This window comes from Lagenorhynchus albirostris, chromosome 1 (genome assembly GCF_949774975.1).
Source record: "Lagenorhynchus albirostris chromosome 1, mLagAlb1.1, whole genome shotgun sequence".
In the NCBI taxonomy this organism is placed as follows: Eukaryota; Metazoa; Chordata; class Mammalia; order Artiodactyla; family Delphinidae; genus Lagenorhynchus; species Lagenorhynchus albirostris.
Window position 1 is genome coordinate 61,127,831 of NC_083095.1, and position 16,584 is coordinate 61,144,414.

Genomic DNA, 16,584 nt, shown 5'->3' on the forward strand with positions numbered 1-16,584 from the left:
AGTGGTGCTGGGAAAACTGGACAGCTACACGTAAAAGAATGAAATTAGAACACTCCCTAACATCATACACAAAAAGAAACTCAAAATGGATTAAAGACTTAAATGTAAGGCCAGACACTATAAAACTCTTAGAGGAAAACATAGGCGGAACACTCTATAACATAAATCACAGCAAGATCCTTTTTGACCCACCTCCTAGAGAAATAGGAATAAAAACAAAATAAACAAATGGGACCTAATGAAACTTCAAAGTTTTTGCACAGCAAAGGAAAACACAAACAAGACGAAGAGACAACCCTCAGAATGGGAGAAAATATTTGCAAACGAAGCAACTGACAAAGGATTAATCTCCAAAATTTACAAGCAGCTCATGCAGCTCAATATCAAAAAACAAACAACCAAACCCAAAACTGGGCAGAAGACCTAAATAGACATTTCTCCAAAGAAGGTATACAGATTGCCAACAAACACAGGAAAGGATACTCAACATCACTAATCATGAGAGAAATGCAACTCAAAACTACAATGAAGTATCACTTCACACCAGTCAGAATGGCCATCATAAAAAAATCAACAAATAATAAATGCTGGTGAGGGTGTGGAGAAAGGGGAACCCTCTTGCGCTGTTGGTGGGAATGTAAATTGATACAGCCACTATGGAGAACAGTATGGAATTTCTTTATAAAACTAAAAATGGAACTACCATATGACCCAGGAATCCCACTACTGGGCATATACCCTGAGAAAACCATAATTCAAAAAGAGTTGGGGCTTTCCTGGTGGCGCAGTGGTTGAGAGTCCGCCTGCCGATGCAGGGGACACGGGTTCATGCCCCAGTCTGGGAAGATCCCACATGCCGCGAAGCAGCTGGGCCTGTGAGCCATGGCCCCTGAGCCTGCGCATCCAGAGCCTGTGCTCCGCAACGGGAGAGGCCACAACAGTGAGAGGCCCGCGTACAGCCAAAAAAAGAAAAAAGAAAAAGAGTCATCTGCCACAATGTTCATTGCAGCACTATTCACAATAGCAGGACATGGAAGCAACCAAAGGGTCCATCGACAGATGAACTGATAAAGAAGATGTGGCACACATATACAATGGAATATTACTCAGCCATATAAAGAAACGAAATTGAGTTATTTGTAGTGAGGTGGATGGACCTAGAGTCTGTCATACAGACTGAAGTTAAGTCAGAAAGAGAAAAACAAATATCGTATGCTAACGCATATATATGGAATCTGAAAAAAAAAATGGTTCTGAAGAACCTAGGGGCAGGACAGGAATAATGATGGAGATGTAGAGAATGGACTTGAGGACACACGGGAGGGGGAAGGGTAAGCTGGGACGAGGTGAGAGAGTGGCATGTACTTATATATATTACCAAATGTAAAATAGATAGCTAGTGGGAAGCAGCCACATAGCACAGGGAGATCAGCTTGGTACTCTGTGAGCACTTAGAGGGGTGGGATATGGAGGGTGGGAGGGAGATGTAAAGGGGAGGAGATATGGGGATATATGTATATGTATAGCTGATTCACTTTGTTATAAAGCAGAAAGTAACACACCATTTTAAAGCAATTATACTCCAATAAAGATGTTAAGAAAAAAAAAGAGAGAGAGAGAATGTGGTCCATATCCTTGAACCTGTCAGGATATGGCCCAGCGCAATTACAGCATTGCTTACCTGATACATGATGTAAAAATTCTCCTCCTCTACTACAGGGATATTGCTAAAATTAGTATGCATGTAATAAAAGCTGGGATGCAGATGGAAAGGGAAACAGTTTTGCTGCCTTAAAAGTCAGTTATGACTTCTGCTTCCAATTATGACATGCTAGGTACTTCTACTGAGAACAACTGCTGAGAACAGCTAAGAAAGTATGTATTATGTCCAAGATAATCTTCAAAGCATCAAAAAGCTAACAAGATGATGAAGAAATACTGAGTAAAAATATAGGAAAAAGCAAAAACCTGAAAATGTAAACCCAGTTTTCAAAGATGATTTTGTTTGCAAGATATTTGCCAAAACCGTTGCAAAGCTGAGCTGCACATCTGCAACTTTTTAGGGCAAGAATGACAGAAATCCAAGCCCAGAATCTTCCTGAGGTTTGGAAACTGATTTTATATATATATAATATACAAGTATCCAAGGCTACAGGGATATTACAGGGCTATATCCTCAGATTAGGAGTGAATGGAAGTAAATCAACATTTGTGTATACTTTCAGCCTAGGTTCTGTCACAAGGTGTTCATAGAAACTCAAGCCTCAATCTTAAATTTAGGTTGAGTGGTACAGATCTCAGGTTCTGGAAAAAAATTTTTTTCTCTAGAGGAGGAACTGCCATTCCAGGTCTCAAATACTTACTAAAAATAATGTTTTAAATACAATGATAAATATTTAAAGACAGACAGGTACACAGAGAAACAAAACACCAGAACATAATAGGTTTGGAGGAAATATATAAATTCTAAAAAGAAAAATACAAAACCAAATTTAAAAATACAGAGAACAAGTTTAACAATATATTAGACATAACAGAAGAAAGAATTTATGAACCTGAACTAAAGACAGATTAGAAGAAATTGTCCAGGATCCAGTTTCAAGAGAAAAAAATGTAGCTAATACATGCAATTAAAGTCCCAGAAAATGAAAGAGAGAATGGACAGAGGCGAAATATGAAGAAATAGTGACTAAAAATTTGACATAGCTGATGAAAGATATCAAACCACAGATTCAAAAATCCCAATCTTTCCTAAATACAATAAATAAGAAGAAATGTACAACTAGACACATCATACTGAAACTGTATAGAAGAAAAGAGAATAACTAAAAAGTTAGGGGAGGATGCAGAGAATTGATTATCTTCAAAGGATTCATACTTAAGACTCAATTTTCAACAGCTATAGTGGACACCAGAAAATTGTGGAACATCATTAGTGTGCTAAAAGTAAATATTTGCAATAGTATTATCCCCAAGTAAAATATCCCACAAGCATGAATATAAAGACATTTGAAACAAAGAGAAAACAGGATTTTACCACTTCCCTTAAAGCAAGCTCTAAAAGATATACTTTAGCAGAGGGCAAAATGATTCCAGACAGGATGGTCTGAGATGCTCAAAAAATAGAAAGGTTCATTTTTATAGTATAATGTTATATAAGTAATTTAGTGTTGTAAGCAAAAGTGAATAGATGAAAATCTGTGTTAAAAAATAATTTTTGCCCACAAAAAAAAAAATAGAAAGGCAAAGACAGAGATAAATACATGGGTAAAACATAAGGAATATTGCATAAAATGATAAGAATAATGTCTCTGGAATTTTAAAAGATAAGGATCTAAAAATGTATCAAAGTTAGAGCATATTAAATCAAAAAGGAGTAAATGGAATAAAAGGTTTAAAGTCATTGTAGTTTCCTGGAAGAGGATAAAGGTATTGATTAATATTAGATATTGAGGAACTTCCCTGGTCTAGTGGTTAAGACTCCATGGTTCCACTGCAGGGAGCACAAGTTTAATCCCTGGTTGGGGAACTAAGATCCCATATGCTGCATGGTGCAGCCAAAAATTTAAAAAAACAACAACAAAAAAAAAACATTAGCTACTGATAAGTTAAACATATATATTCTATGGAAACCATCATAGGAATAAGAAACAATATATATAACTTCCAAAGTAGGCATGATAAAACACAATTTACCCAAATAGTTAAAAAATGGAAATAAGGGCAGAAGACCTTAACAGACATTTCTCCAAAGACATACAGATGGCCAGTAGGCACGTGAAAAGATGCTCGGCATCACTAATTATTAGAGAAATGCAAATCAAAACTACAGTAAGGTACCATCTCACACCACTCAGAATGGCCATCATTAAAAAGTCTACAAATAACAAATGTTGGAGAGGGTGTGAAGAAAAGGGAACCCTCCTACACTGTTGGTGGGAATGTAAGTTGGTGCAGCCACTATGGAAAACATTACGGTATGGAGGTTCCTCAGAAAACTAAAAATAGAATTACCATATGATCCAGCAATCCCACTCCTGGGCATATACCCAGACAAAACTATAATTCAAAAAGATACATGCACCCCTGTGTTCATAGCAGCACTATTCACAATAGCCAAACATGGACACAACCTAAATGTCCATCGACAGATGAATGGTTAAAGAAGATGTGGTACATATACACAATGGAATACTACTCAGCCATAAAAAAGAATGAAATAATGCCATTTGCAGCAACATGGATGCAACTAGAGACTATCATACTAAGTGAAGTAAGTCAGAAAGAGAAAGACAAATACCATATGATATCACTTATATGTGGATTCTAAAATATGGCACAAATGAACCTATCTACAAAACAGACTCACAGGGCTTCCCTGGTGGCGCAATGGTTGAGAGTCCGCCTGCCGATGCAGAGGACACGGGTTCATGCCTTGGTCCAGGAAGATCCCACATGCTGTGGGGTGGCTAGGCCCGTGAGCCATGGCCACTGAGCCTGCACGTCCGGAGCCTGTGCTCCACAATGGGAGAGGCCACAACAGTGAGAGGCCCGCGTACCGCAAAGAAAAAAAGAAAAAACAGACTCACAGACATAGAGAACAGACTCGTGGTTGCCAAGGGGGAGGGTGGTAGGGGAGCGAAGGACTGGGAGTGTGGGATGAGCAAATTTAAACTACATATACAGGATGGATAAACAACAAGGTCCTACTGTAGAGCACAGGGAAATATATTCAATATCCTGTGATAAACCATAATGGAAAAGAATTGTTTAAATGTCTGTATGTGTGTAACTGAGTCACTTTGCTGCACAGCAGAGATTGGCACAACATTGTAAATCAACTCTACTTCAATAAAAAATAAATAAATAAAAATTTTAAAAATTAAATCAGAATATATTATATGCAGACCACTGACATTTTTTTAAAGGAATAATAAAAAAGATAAATTTAAGATAGGAAATAAAAGGAGAACATAAAACAAACAAAAGGCAGCATCTATGAAAACAAAAATCAAATGGCAGGATAAAACAAAAAATATCAGTAATCATAATATATATAAACAGGTAAAATTTGCTTTTAAAAGAAATGAGACACACAGATCTTTGTATCTAAATATCATTTCCCATTCAAAGAAACCAGGAGTCTCTGAACAAAGGTCTGATTACAGTTCTGGTGAATGGAAAGTGTTCTGGGCCCTCTTTTTGTACCAGAAAGTCCTGTTGGATCCTTTTCCTTCTGGTCATTGGGTGTGAACAACCACCAGTACCAATTTACTTCTGGACTACCTTTCTAATACATTAATCCATCATCACCAGTTCTAACCAACACTTCTTATAATTGCTACAATTCCTACTTCTGTTCAGACAATTCTGCCTACTCTCAATTCCCTATATTCACACTTTTCTATATACAAAGACAGAAGAATACATGCTCATACTTTATAAACACACAGTTTAGACAACATTGTACTCATATTGCAGACCCCCCCTATTGTGTCAGTTCATTTAGAATCAGATGCTATCAGTGGAGGATAAAGAGAGAGGGAGCAACATGCACGGGGAGCCTTCAGACCATGATGTAGATCTGACAACTGTGGAAGGGGAAAAGAGAGGAAGGACTCGGTAGGAAGAGCTTCAGATTATAGACCAGTTCTGAGAAAGAGTTAGCCAGGCAGATGGAAAGTCTCTGAGCCAAAGCACCTGATAAAACAGTCCCACATTGAACTGGAAAGGGTCAGCTTCAGAAAGCCCCTGTGCTTAGTCACTGTCTGGGAGCAGTCCAGAGGAAGAATGGCCCTGGAGTGAATGCCACGGTAGATCTACAGGACAGCAGCTGGAGGCTGGCCAAGTATGCTCTTCCATCAGATTCTCTTGAAGGAAATGTGAGCATCACATCTTTTTTTGTGAATGCCACACCTACTTACACAATTAATATTCACCCATCTTTTACATTAAAGAATCTTTTATATAATTTGTTATTAATCTTCTCTTTTTAGTTCATGGCATCGTTTCCCAAAAAAATATAATTATTATTTTCTTAAGTAAATGAAAAGTTTAGATTACACTTAAAAAAAGGAAGTGCAAATATACACAATAATCTTCCAATTTAAATTACACATACACTTTGGCCAGGAATTTCAAATAGAAAAAATACACATACATATGCAAAGATACGTGCAAGTATGTTTTAAGAGAAAAAAAATCAAGATGCAGAACGATATAGATTACCTTATTCCACATATGTAAAAACATTAATCCGCACAAACCTGCATGACATAAATAAAAATGAAAATGTCCGAATAGATACATACAATGTATTTGACAATAGCTGATCTCAGGGAGAAGAGGACTGGGGAGGACAGCATTCAAGATGGGGAGTGCTCTTTATGCCATACACATCTTTGTATTTGAATTTTTTCTGCTACTTGTGCAAGTTCTTAAGTAATTTTAATAGGTCTTACCACTCTGAAAACAGCACAGACAACAATATTGCTAAAGAAAATAATGGTTTAACAAAAGACAAACTAGAAAGAAAATTTTGAAAAGAAACCACAAAATAGAATAATGTTAGTAACACCAAATTAACCACATGCCACTTATATGGCTCATATAAAACAAAACAAACAACAAAGAGATGATTAAAATGAAAATATTCCTGAACACAAACAGATAACAACACAGGGCTGGCCATATTAGAGTAGAATTGCAGCATTAAATAGGCCAAAGTAGGTCATTCAAAACTGATAAGAGACAGAATTCATAAGAAAGTAAAACACTGCCAAATTCATAATAAAGATAAACAGCTTCTACTCACATAAAGTAACAGCTATTAGTAACATATGGAGAAATGCACAAAACACAGGTGCATTGAAAATCTCAAAAAGTATTTTTTAGATCAAGTGAAAGAACTATGCCACAGAAGAATGCAATAACAGAACAATATAACAGCCCTACCTATTATTAACTGAGCACTTACCATTCAACAGGCAACACACTATACAGTCTCTTATTAAATCCCCAGAACACCCAAATTACATACAAAACTCTGAGACTTCAAGAAGTTAAGACACTTATGAAAACAAAGTTAAGATACTTAAGAAAAACTTATGGTTACCAAAGAGGAAAGCGGAGAGAGATAAATTGGAAATTTGGAATTAACAGATACATACTACTATATATAAAATATTATAGATAAACAACAAGGACCTACTGTATAGCATAGGGAACTATATTCAATATCTTGTAATAACCTATAATGGAAAAGAATCTGGAAAAGAAAACACATATACATACATATATATGTGTGTGTGTTTGTGTGTGTGTGTGTGTGTGTGTGTGTGTGTATAACTGAATCACTTTGCTGTACACCTGAAACATGGTAAATCAACTATACTTCAATAAAAAAATAAAAATTTTTAAAAAGAAGTTAAGATACTAATACAAGGGTATCCAGAAAACAAGTGGGATTCAAATCCAAGATTGTCTGATTACAAAGCCTGCACACCACTTAGTGCAGCTACAATATAAGTCACTGCATATAATAGCACTGAATTAGTATTGTAGATACTATTGGGATATCTAGTAAACCACAAAGCAAATATCAATAAATTCCATGTTACTCTATTCTATATGTTACTCTAAAGAACATATTTTCTTATGTTAATAAGGATAAACAATAAAAATTAAACAAAATAATTTCAACAAGTTAAAAGAACACTTTCCCCCATAAGTTGTGTATCAATAAGATAAAGAAAACTGCAATAGAAATTATTTAGAAAATAAATGAACACACCATAAATAAAAATGTATGAAATAAGGTCAAAATACTTATATTTGTTAAAAATATGAAAGGTAAAGAAATTAAATTTTCAACAAGAAATTAGGAAAATGCCCAAATAGAGATGTCAACCTTCTGTGGAAGCAGGAAACAAATAAACAAAACATTTTGAAAAAAAGAAACAACAAAAACTCAGAGGGGCAAAAACTGAATTTATAACTAATCCAAAAGTTTTTTGGTCAAATATGGTAGGTTGGACTCATTTGTTTTTCTGGATGACTGGTCATGATATCTAATAGCTATGGAATCATACACCATAAACCTTGCTAAAAAAATTAAAGAGATGGTTTTACACTAGTGTGGGTATAGTAATTTGACAAGTAGAGAATAAAGCACTTGTAATTGAAAATAAATGAGAAAAGACCAAAAAAAAAAATACTAAACTAATTTCTAGAAAATTCATTCTAGGGAAGAAAAAAATTCCCCAAATATCATTAGAAATGGGAAAGAAAACAATGCAACTTTAGAAATGGAGATTAAAACTAAAGAGAGAATATATACAAACTCTGCATATAAATTTCAACTGAATACATGGCTTTCTGTAAGAATATGTTACCAATTGACTTCAGAAAAAATATTAAACATGAATAACCCAAGAATTAGAAAATAAAAAGTTTTAACTGTCAAAAAATTACCTTCCCAAACAGTTCAAATGTTTCAAGACAGTGAATTCTTCCACATTTTCAAGGTTATTCCTAAGCTATTTTAATTCCAGAATATTAAAAAAGAAGAAATGCTACCCAATTAACTTTATAAAGCAAGAATGACTTTGATAACAGAGTCCAACAAAAAAATACACTAAATACATATTTCACTCATGAGTATATATTTTAACAATACAATAAAATATTGCCTAACAGAATTCAATACAATATTTAAAAATAATACATCATAATCAAGGAATACAAAGATGTTTCAATATCAACAATGATGTTGATGACCATTTCAAACAAGAGCATATATGGACAGAATTTCTTTGATTTAATCTTATCTCTGAATTTATTATGCTAATACCCTGGTATGCTTTCCCCATGATTAACTTTTTTGTCTTATTCTTTCCTGATATATGTGTTATCAGTAAGCTATCTAGGATCCTATGCAAATAACCTAATTCTAAATACCATTAAAAATGCATACACCATGATGTCCATCACAGAATTATTTTAAGAGGAAAATATAAGTAGGAAGAAGAAAGGGGCGGGGGGGGGAAGGAGAATAAAAGAAGAGGAGGAGAAAGAAAAATAATTTTTAACAATGAAAGAAAATGGATGAGAAAGTGGGCAGTGATTGTCTTGAGGGAGAAAAATAACAGATGATTTTGGTTTTCTTCTCTTCATTTTTCTAATTTTTAAAATAAGCTGTATAACATAAAATGAGAGCAAGCAAACACTTTAAGGGAAGAAGAAAATAGATTAATAATTGTATTGGGTAGTTTTAAACTTTCTTAAACATTAACTAAAAATGCACTTTTAAAAGCAAATGAAAATATCATAAAGATCTTCTAAACAACCCAAGAAGCTTTATATCTTGTCAGTCAAAAAAATGATTCATTCAGAAAGAAAAGAGAATACTCTTTTTGACCGGGTAAATTAACATGGATAAGTACAACATTTTTTTTTAGAAATATACATATAAGTGTATGTGCATAAGTGTACATATAGTTAGGGGTTATGTGTGTATATATGTATACACATATAACACATACATATAAAAATTATTTATTTTATATGTATAATTTCTATAGTGCCATCCAATCATTCAATTATGTCAATCTTTACCGACAATTTACATAACAACTGTCCAGTAAAATTTAATGTCATAGTCAATTATACAGTCTAATTATTAAACAACAATAGAGAAAGGTCATTCAGTATTTTACCTCATATTTTGGATATACGGTTTCCTTTATGACAGATACTGGAACAGAGAATTTGGGCGAAGTCAGATTCCAAAACAACTTGGTAAATCCTGGATAAGCAGACACCTTTGAAAATAACATAAAAGGCTATTAGAAACTAACAAATGGTCCCTAGGGTAAATACCCAAGCTCCTATCAAAATTAGTTCTAGCTGCTGAGAAAATGAGGTGATTGGTTCCACAGTGTCTGCAAATCTGGGAAAGACAATTTATCATACCCATCAGATTAGCAAAAATATAGTCAGCAATTTCAAGTGATGCCAAGGATGTGGGAAATTAGTAGAACCACACTAGAGGTAAACTGGCCATTTCTAGTAAAATAGAAAATGTACATGCCACATAATCCAATAATTTCACTTCCAGCTACATATTCTAAGGAAATTCTTCCACATATTCATGAAGAGATATGTACAAGGATGCTGATACAGCATACAAAATAGCAAAAAACAAAGCCCAATTTAAATGTCAATTATAGAGAAACAGATGAATAAAATGTGGTGTATTCATATAACTAAACACTGTAAAGCCATTCCAGCACAAAAATTACAAACCATAGATGGATCTTAGAAGCACAGTGTTAACAGTAAAATAAGTAACTTTTAGAAAGATACATACAAAATCGTGTCATTTATATAAATGTACCTAGAACACACAGAACTATAGTATTTATTGTTTAGGGTCATAAGTACATCTAATAATGTATAAAATCATGGACTGGAAAAAAAGATAATTGTAACAATAACTGTCCTTGAGTAAAAAGGAAGAGAAATGGAATTACGAAGAAGTACAAGAGGACTTAATTTGTTTTTAAAATGTCTTTTAAAAAATCTGGAACAAGTATAACAAAATATTACTTACAAATTTTTGATAACATGTACCAATGTGTTTGTTAGTTTGGTTTCTGTATTTATTTGTTTCTTTAAACCTTTTCAAATAAAATTTAATCAGGCATAGAAGAATTTTTAGGGAGGTGAAACTATCCTGCATGATACTAGAATTGTGGCTAAATGACATTCAGTTCTCAAAACCACCGAACTTTACAGCACAAAGAGTGACACAATGTATGCAAATTTTTAAAAATCATTTAGGAGGTCAAGAGGAATCCCAGGATAGTAACCTTGGAGATGAGTAGGGTATATAAGACTAAAGGCAAAAGAAACTGTATGTAGCACTACACTTTAGTTGATAAAGTTGTTTCCCACAGGAATATGGGTTAATAATTCTGATATTTCTATACTGGAATTGAACAATTAAGTAAATGGATGGAGGATGGTGGGAGCCAGGTTTGTCACTCACTGTAGGGAGCTTAAAGATAAGTAAGGGAGGAGGTTAGAATGATACATGTGGTCATGAATTAGAGTTGTAGACATCAGTATGAACTCACGCTTAGCTTAAGTTAGACAAAGATGGTTACATATACGACAATCCAAAACCTGTGGGATGTGGCAAAGGCAGTTCTAAGAGAGAAGTTTATTGCTATACAAGCCTACCTCAAGAAACAAGAAAAATCTCAAATAAACAGTCTAACCTTACACCTAAAGGAACTAGAGAAAGAAGAACAAACAAAACGCAAAGTTAGCAGAAGGAAAGAAAGCATAAAGATCAGAGCAGAAATAAATGAAATAGAAACAAAGAAAACAATAGTAAAGATCAATAAAACTAAAAGCTGGTTCTTTGAGAAGATAATCAAAATTAATAAACCATTAGCCAGACTCATCAAGAAAAAGTGGGAGAGGACTCAAATCAATAAAATTAGAAATGACAAAGGAGAAGTTACAACAGACACCGCAGAAATACAAAGCACCCTAAGAGACTACTACAAGCAACTCTATGCCAACAAAATAGACAACCTGGAAGAAATGGACAAATTCTTAGAAAGGTATAACCTTCCAAGACTGAACCAGGAAGAAATAGAAAATATGAACAGACCAATCACAAGTAATGAAAGTAAAACTGTGATTAAAAATCTTCCAACAAACAAAAGTCCAGGACCAGATGGCTTCACAGGTGAATTCTATCAAACATTTGGAGAAGAACTAACACCCATCCTTCTCAAACTCTTCCAAAAAATTGCAGAGGAAGGCACATTCCCAAACTCATTCTATGAGGCCACCATCACCGTGATACCAAAACCAGACAAAGACACTACAAAAAAAGAAAATTACAGACCAATATCACTGATGAAAATAGATGCAAAAATCCTCAACAAAATACTAGCAAACAGAATCCAACAACACATTAAAAGGATCTTACACCATGATCAAGTGGGATTTATCCCAGGGATGCAAGGATTCTTCAACATATGCAAATCAATCAATGGGATACACCATATTAACAAATTGAAGAATAAAAACCATATGATCACCTCAGTAGATGCAGAAAAAGCTTTTTACAAAATTCAACACCCATTTATGAAAAAAACTCTCCAGAAAGTGGGCATAGAGGGAACCTACCTCAACATAATAAAGGCCATATATGAAAAACCCACAGCAAACATCATTCTCGATGGTGAAAAATTGAAAGCATTTCCTCTAAGATCAGGAACAAGACAAGGATGTCCACTCTAACCACTATTATTCAACATAGTTTTGGAAGTCCTAGCCACGGCAGTCAGAGAAGAAAAAGAAATAAAAGGAATACAAACTGGAAAAGAAGAAGTAAAACTGTCACTGTTTGCAGGTGATATGATACTATACATAGAGAATCCTAAAAATGCCACCAGAAAACTACTAGAGCTAATCAATGAATTTGGTGAAGTTGCAGGATACAAAATTAATGCACAGAAATCTCTTGCATTCCTATACACTAATGATGAAAAACCTGAAAGAGAAATGAAGGAAACACTCCCGTTTACCATTGCAACAAAAAGAATAAAATACCTAGGAATAAACCTACCTAGGGAGACAAAAGACCTGCATGCAGAAAACTATAAGACACTGATGAAAGAAATTGAAGATGATACCAACAGATGGAGAGATATACCATGTTCTTGGATTGGAAGAATCAATATTGTGAAAATGACTCTACTACCCAAAGCAATCTACAGATTCAATGCAATCCCTATCAAATTACCAATGGCATTTTTTATGGAACTAGAACAAAATAATCTTAAAATTTGTATGGAGACACAAAAGACCTCAAATAGCCAAAGCAGTCTTGAGGGAAAAAAACAGAGCTAGAGGAATCAGACTCCCGGGCTTCAGACTATACTACAAAGCTACAGTAATCAAGACAATATGGTACTGGCACAAAAACAGAAACATAGATCAATGGAACAAGATAGAAAGCCCAGAGATAAATCCATGCACCTATGGTCAACTAGTCTATGACAAAGGAGGCAAGGATATACAATGGAGAAAAGACAGTCTCTTCAATAAGTGGTGCTGGGAAAACTGGACAGCTACATGTAAAAGAATGAAATTAGAACACTCTCTAACACCATACATAAAAATAAACTAAAAATGGATTTGAGACCTAAATGTAAGACCAGAAACTATAAAACTCTTAGAGGAAAACATAGGAAGAACACTCTTTGACATAAATCACAGCAAGATCTTTTTTGATCCACCTCCTACAGTTATGGAAATAAAAACAAAAATAAATGGGACCTAATGAAACTTAAAAGTTTTTGCACAGCCAAGGAAACCATAAACAAGACGAAAAGACAATCCTCAGAATGGGAGAAAATATTTGCAAACGAATCAATGGACAAAGGATTAATCTCCAAAATATATAAACAGCTCATGCAGCTCAATGTTAAAGAAACAAACAACCCAATCCAAAAATGGGCAGAAAACCTAAATAGACATTTCTCCAAAGAGGACATACAGATGGCCGAGAAGCACATGAAAAGCTACTCAACATCACTAATTATTAGAGAAATGCAAATCAAAACTACAATGAGGTATCACCTCACACCAGTTAGAATGGGCATCATCAGAAAATCTACAAACAACAAATGCTGGAAAGGGTATGGAGAAAAGGGAACCCTCTTGCACTGTTGGTGGGAATGTAAATTGATACAGCCACTATGGAGAACAGCATGGAGTTTCCTTAAAAAACTAAAAATAGAATTACCATATGATCCAGCAATCCCACTACTGGGCATATACCCAGAAAAACCATAATTCAAAAAGACACATGCCCCCCAATGTTCACTGCAGCACTATTTACAATAGCCAGGTCATGGAAGCAACCTAAATGCCCATCAACAGACGAATGGATAAAGAAGTTGTGGTACGTATATACAATGGAATATTACTCGGCCATAAAAAGGAACGAAATTGAGTCATTTGTTGAGACACGGATGGATCTAGACTGTCATACAGAGTGAAGTAAGTCAGAAAGAGAAAAACAAATATCATATATTATCGCATGTATGTGGAACCTAGAAAAATGGTACAGATGAACCGGTTTGCAGGGCAGAAGTTGATACACAGATGTAGAGAACAAATGTATGGGCACCAAGGGGGGAAAGTTGTGAGGGGGTGGGGATGGTGGTGTGCTGAACTGGGCGATTGGGATTGACATGTATACAACGATGTGTATAAAACTGATGACTAATAAGAACCTGCTGTATAAAAAAATAAATAAAATTCAAAACTTAAAAAAAGATGGTTACAGATAGAAATATTATGTATATTTATTATATTTATTATGTGTATTATAAATATGTGTATTTATAGGAAGGAGTTAGTATACAGACATATATTTGTGTGAGGTGAGAAGGTCTAGAAGCAACAAAGCCCCAGCAGCAACAAGCACATCCAATGCTCTGATCTTAGTTTCTAACTACATTCTCCAATAAAGGGAACTGAGGCTCCCTGTAGAAATGGCTGATTCTATGGACTGGGGCAGGAAATACGCAAGATAAACCTGGAGCATCTGTACTACCAGTAATTAAGTGTTAAAAAAAAAATCCCACAGTGATGGGGTCTGTCAAAGGGACATAGGAGACAACTGAAGGAGCTCTCAATGACCAAAGCTCAAACAATTTTAGCAAAATAATAACAATAATAATAAAGTAGTATTGTAATATAACTCAAAGTATAGCATAAACATCCATGGGTCATACTGATATAAGTAAATGACTGAATAAATAAATAAATGGGAAGAACAGACAAACATCCTGCCCAGATGAATTCAAATTAATCTTTGTAGGTACTCTGCTCTGAAAGAGATGGAGCATAGCTCCACATTCCTTAAGTGTGGGCTGCACATAGTGACTTCTTTCCAGAGTACAGAACGGAAAGGAGGCAAAAAGAGAAAATTGACAATAAAGAAAACCTGGCAGACACTACCTCAGCCAGGTGATTAAAGTTAACATCAACAATGATAAGTCATATTGATAATACGTACTCTCAATATGATATGATGAAAATGGCACCTTACCTCAGTGGTCTTCCTCCCAAAATCACATAACACAATCAAATCAAAAACACATCAGCCAATCCCAATTAGGGACAGTCTACAAGATACCTGACCAGTACTCTCCCAAACTGTCAAGGTCAACAAAAACAAGGGAAGTCTCAGAAACTGTCACAGCCAAGAGAAGCCTAAGGAGACATAACAACTAAATGTAATGTGGTATCCTGGAGGGGATCCTAGAACAGAAAATGGGCATTACATTAAAACTTAGGAAATCTGAATGAAGTACGGACCTTAGTTAATAATAACGTATAAATAGCAGTTCACTGATTTTAACAAATGTACCATACTGCTCTAAGATGTATTGGTAGTTTCTTAGGGCTACTGTAGCAAATACAATTCGGTGGCTTAAAACAACAGAAATTTATTCTCTCAGAGTTCTGGAAACAAGAAGTCCGTCAAGGTGTCAACAGGGCCATGCTCCCTCTGAATGCTATAGAGAATTCTCCTGTGCCTCTTCCTAGCTTCTAGTGGTTGCCGGCAACCCTTGGCATTCCTTGGCTTGCAGCGGCATCATTCCAATTTGCTTCCATCAGTCCAAGGCGTCTTCCCTGTGTGTCTGTGTGTTCACAGAGCATTCTCTTCTTATAAGGACACCAGTTATATTGGATTTAGGGCTTACCCTTGGGTTTAGGGCTAACCCTAAATCCAAGGTGATCTCATTCCAAGATTCTTAATTACATCTGTAAAGACCCTATTTCCAAATAAGGTCACATTCACAGGTACCATGGGTTAGGACTTGGATATATCTTTTGGGGGCCACTATTAACCCACCATTATCATGTTAATAATAGGGGAAACAGAAACAGAGTGTGGGAAATCTCCACACTGTCTTTGTAATTTTTCTGGAAGTCTAAGACTATTCTAAAAAATAAAGTTTACTATCAATAAAATAATAATGATAAAACAAACAGTAAAAGAAAAATAATTTTAAAAAATAGCTGGAAGTGAAAAACTTAATCAGGCATTCATGACAAGATTTGAAGAAAATGTGGCAAGATTTTTTAAAATAATAGCTATCTGAATCCATGGTATTATTGGTAATTGTGTTTTCCTTAACTTTCATTGACTTTGAATAATATTTAATTGGACCAAGCACTTTCCCCAACAAGATTTGTCTTTCACCAGAAAAAAATGAGCACAGATGATTTTAAAGCATCAACTTACAAGCATTACTCTAACATTAACTATGAAACCTTAAGAGTGACCATCTCCTGGAGCATGGTTGCTATACAGACTTCTGACAGTAATATCCAAAGACCCAAACACAGTAAATAAAGATTCACAATTATAAGCTGATACTGAGTCTTCAGCACTTTTATTTCTAGTCAACTATTCTTTGATCACATTTCCTCTCTACCAACAGAGTATTTATTTAGAGAAAGGTAGATTTTGCAGTTGCC

At 34.9% G+C, this 16,584-nt stretch overlaps 1 protein-coding gene across 1 annotated transcript in view; it reads right to left on the reverse strand.

Annotated features, from left to right (window-relative positions):
- TTC6 (tetratricopeptide repeat domain 6) overlaps positions 1 to 16,584 on the reverse strand; it is a 200,619-nt gene that overhangs the window by 85,301 nt on the left and 98,734 nt on the right. The window contains exon 6 of the mRNA XM_060163954.1: positions 9,717 to 9,821. Within this exon, the coding sequence (XP_060019937.1) occupies positions 9,717 to 9,821 (105 nt within the window). The remainder of the gene's footprint in view (positions 1 to 9,716; positions 9,822 to 16,584) is intronic.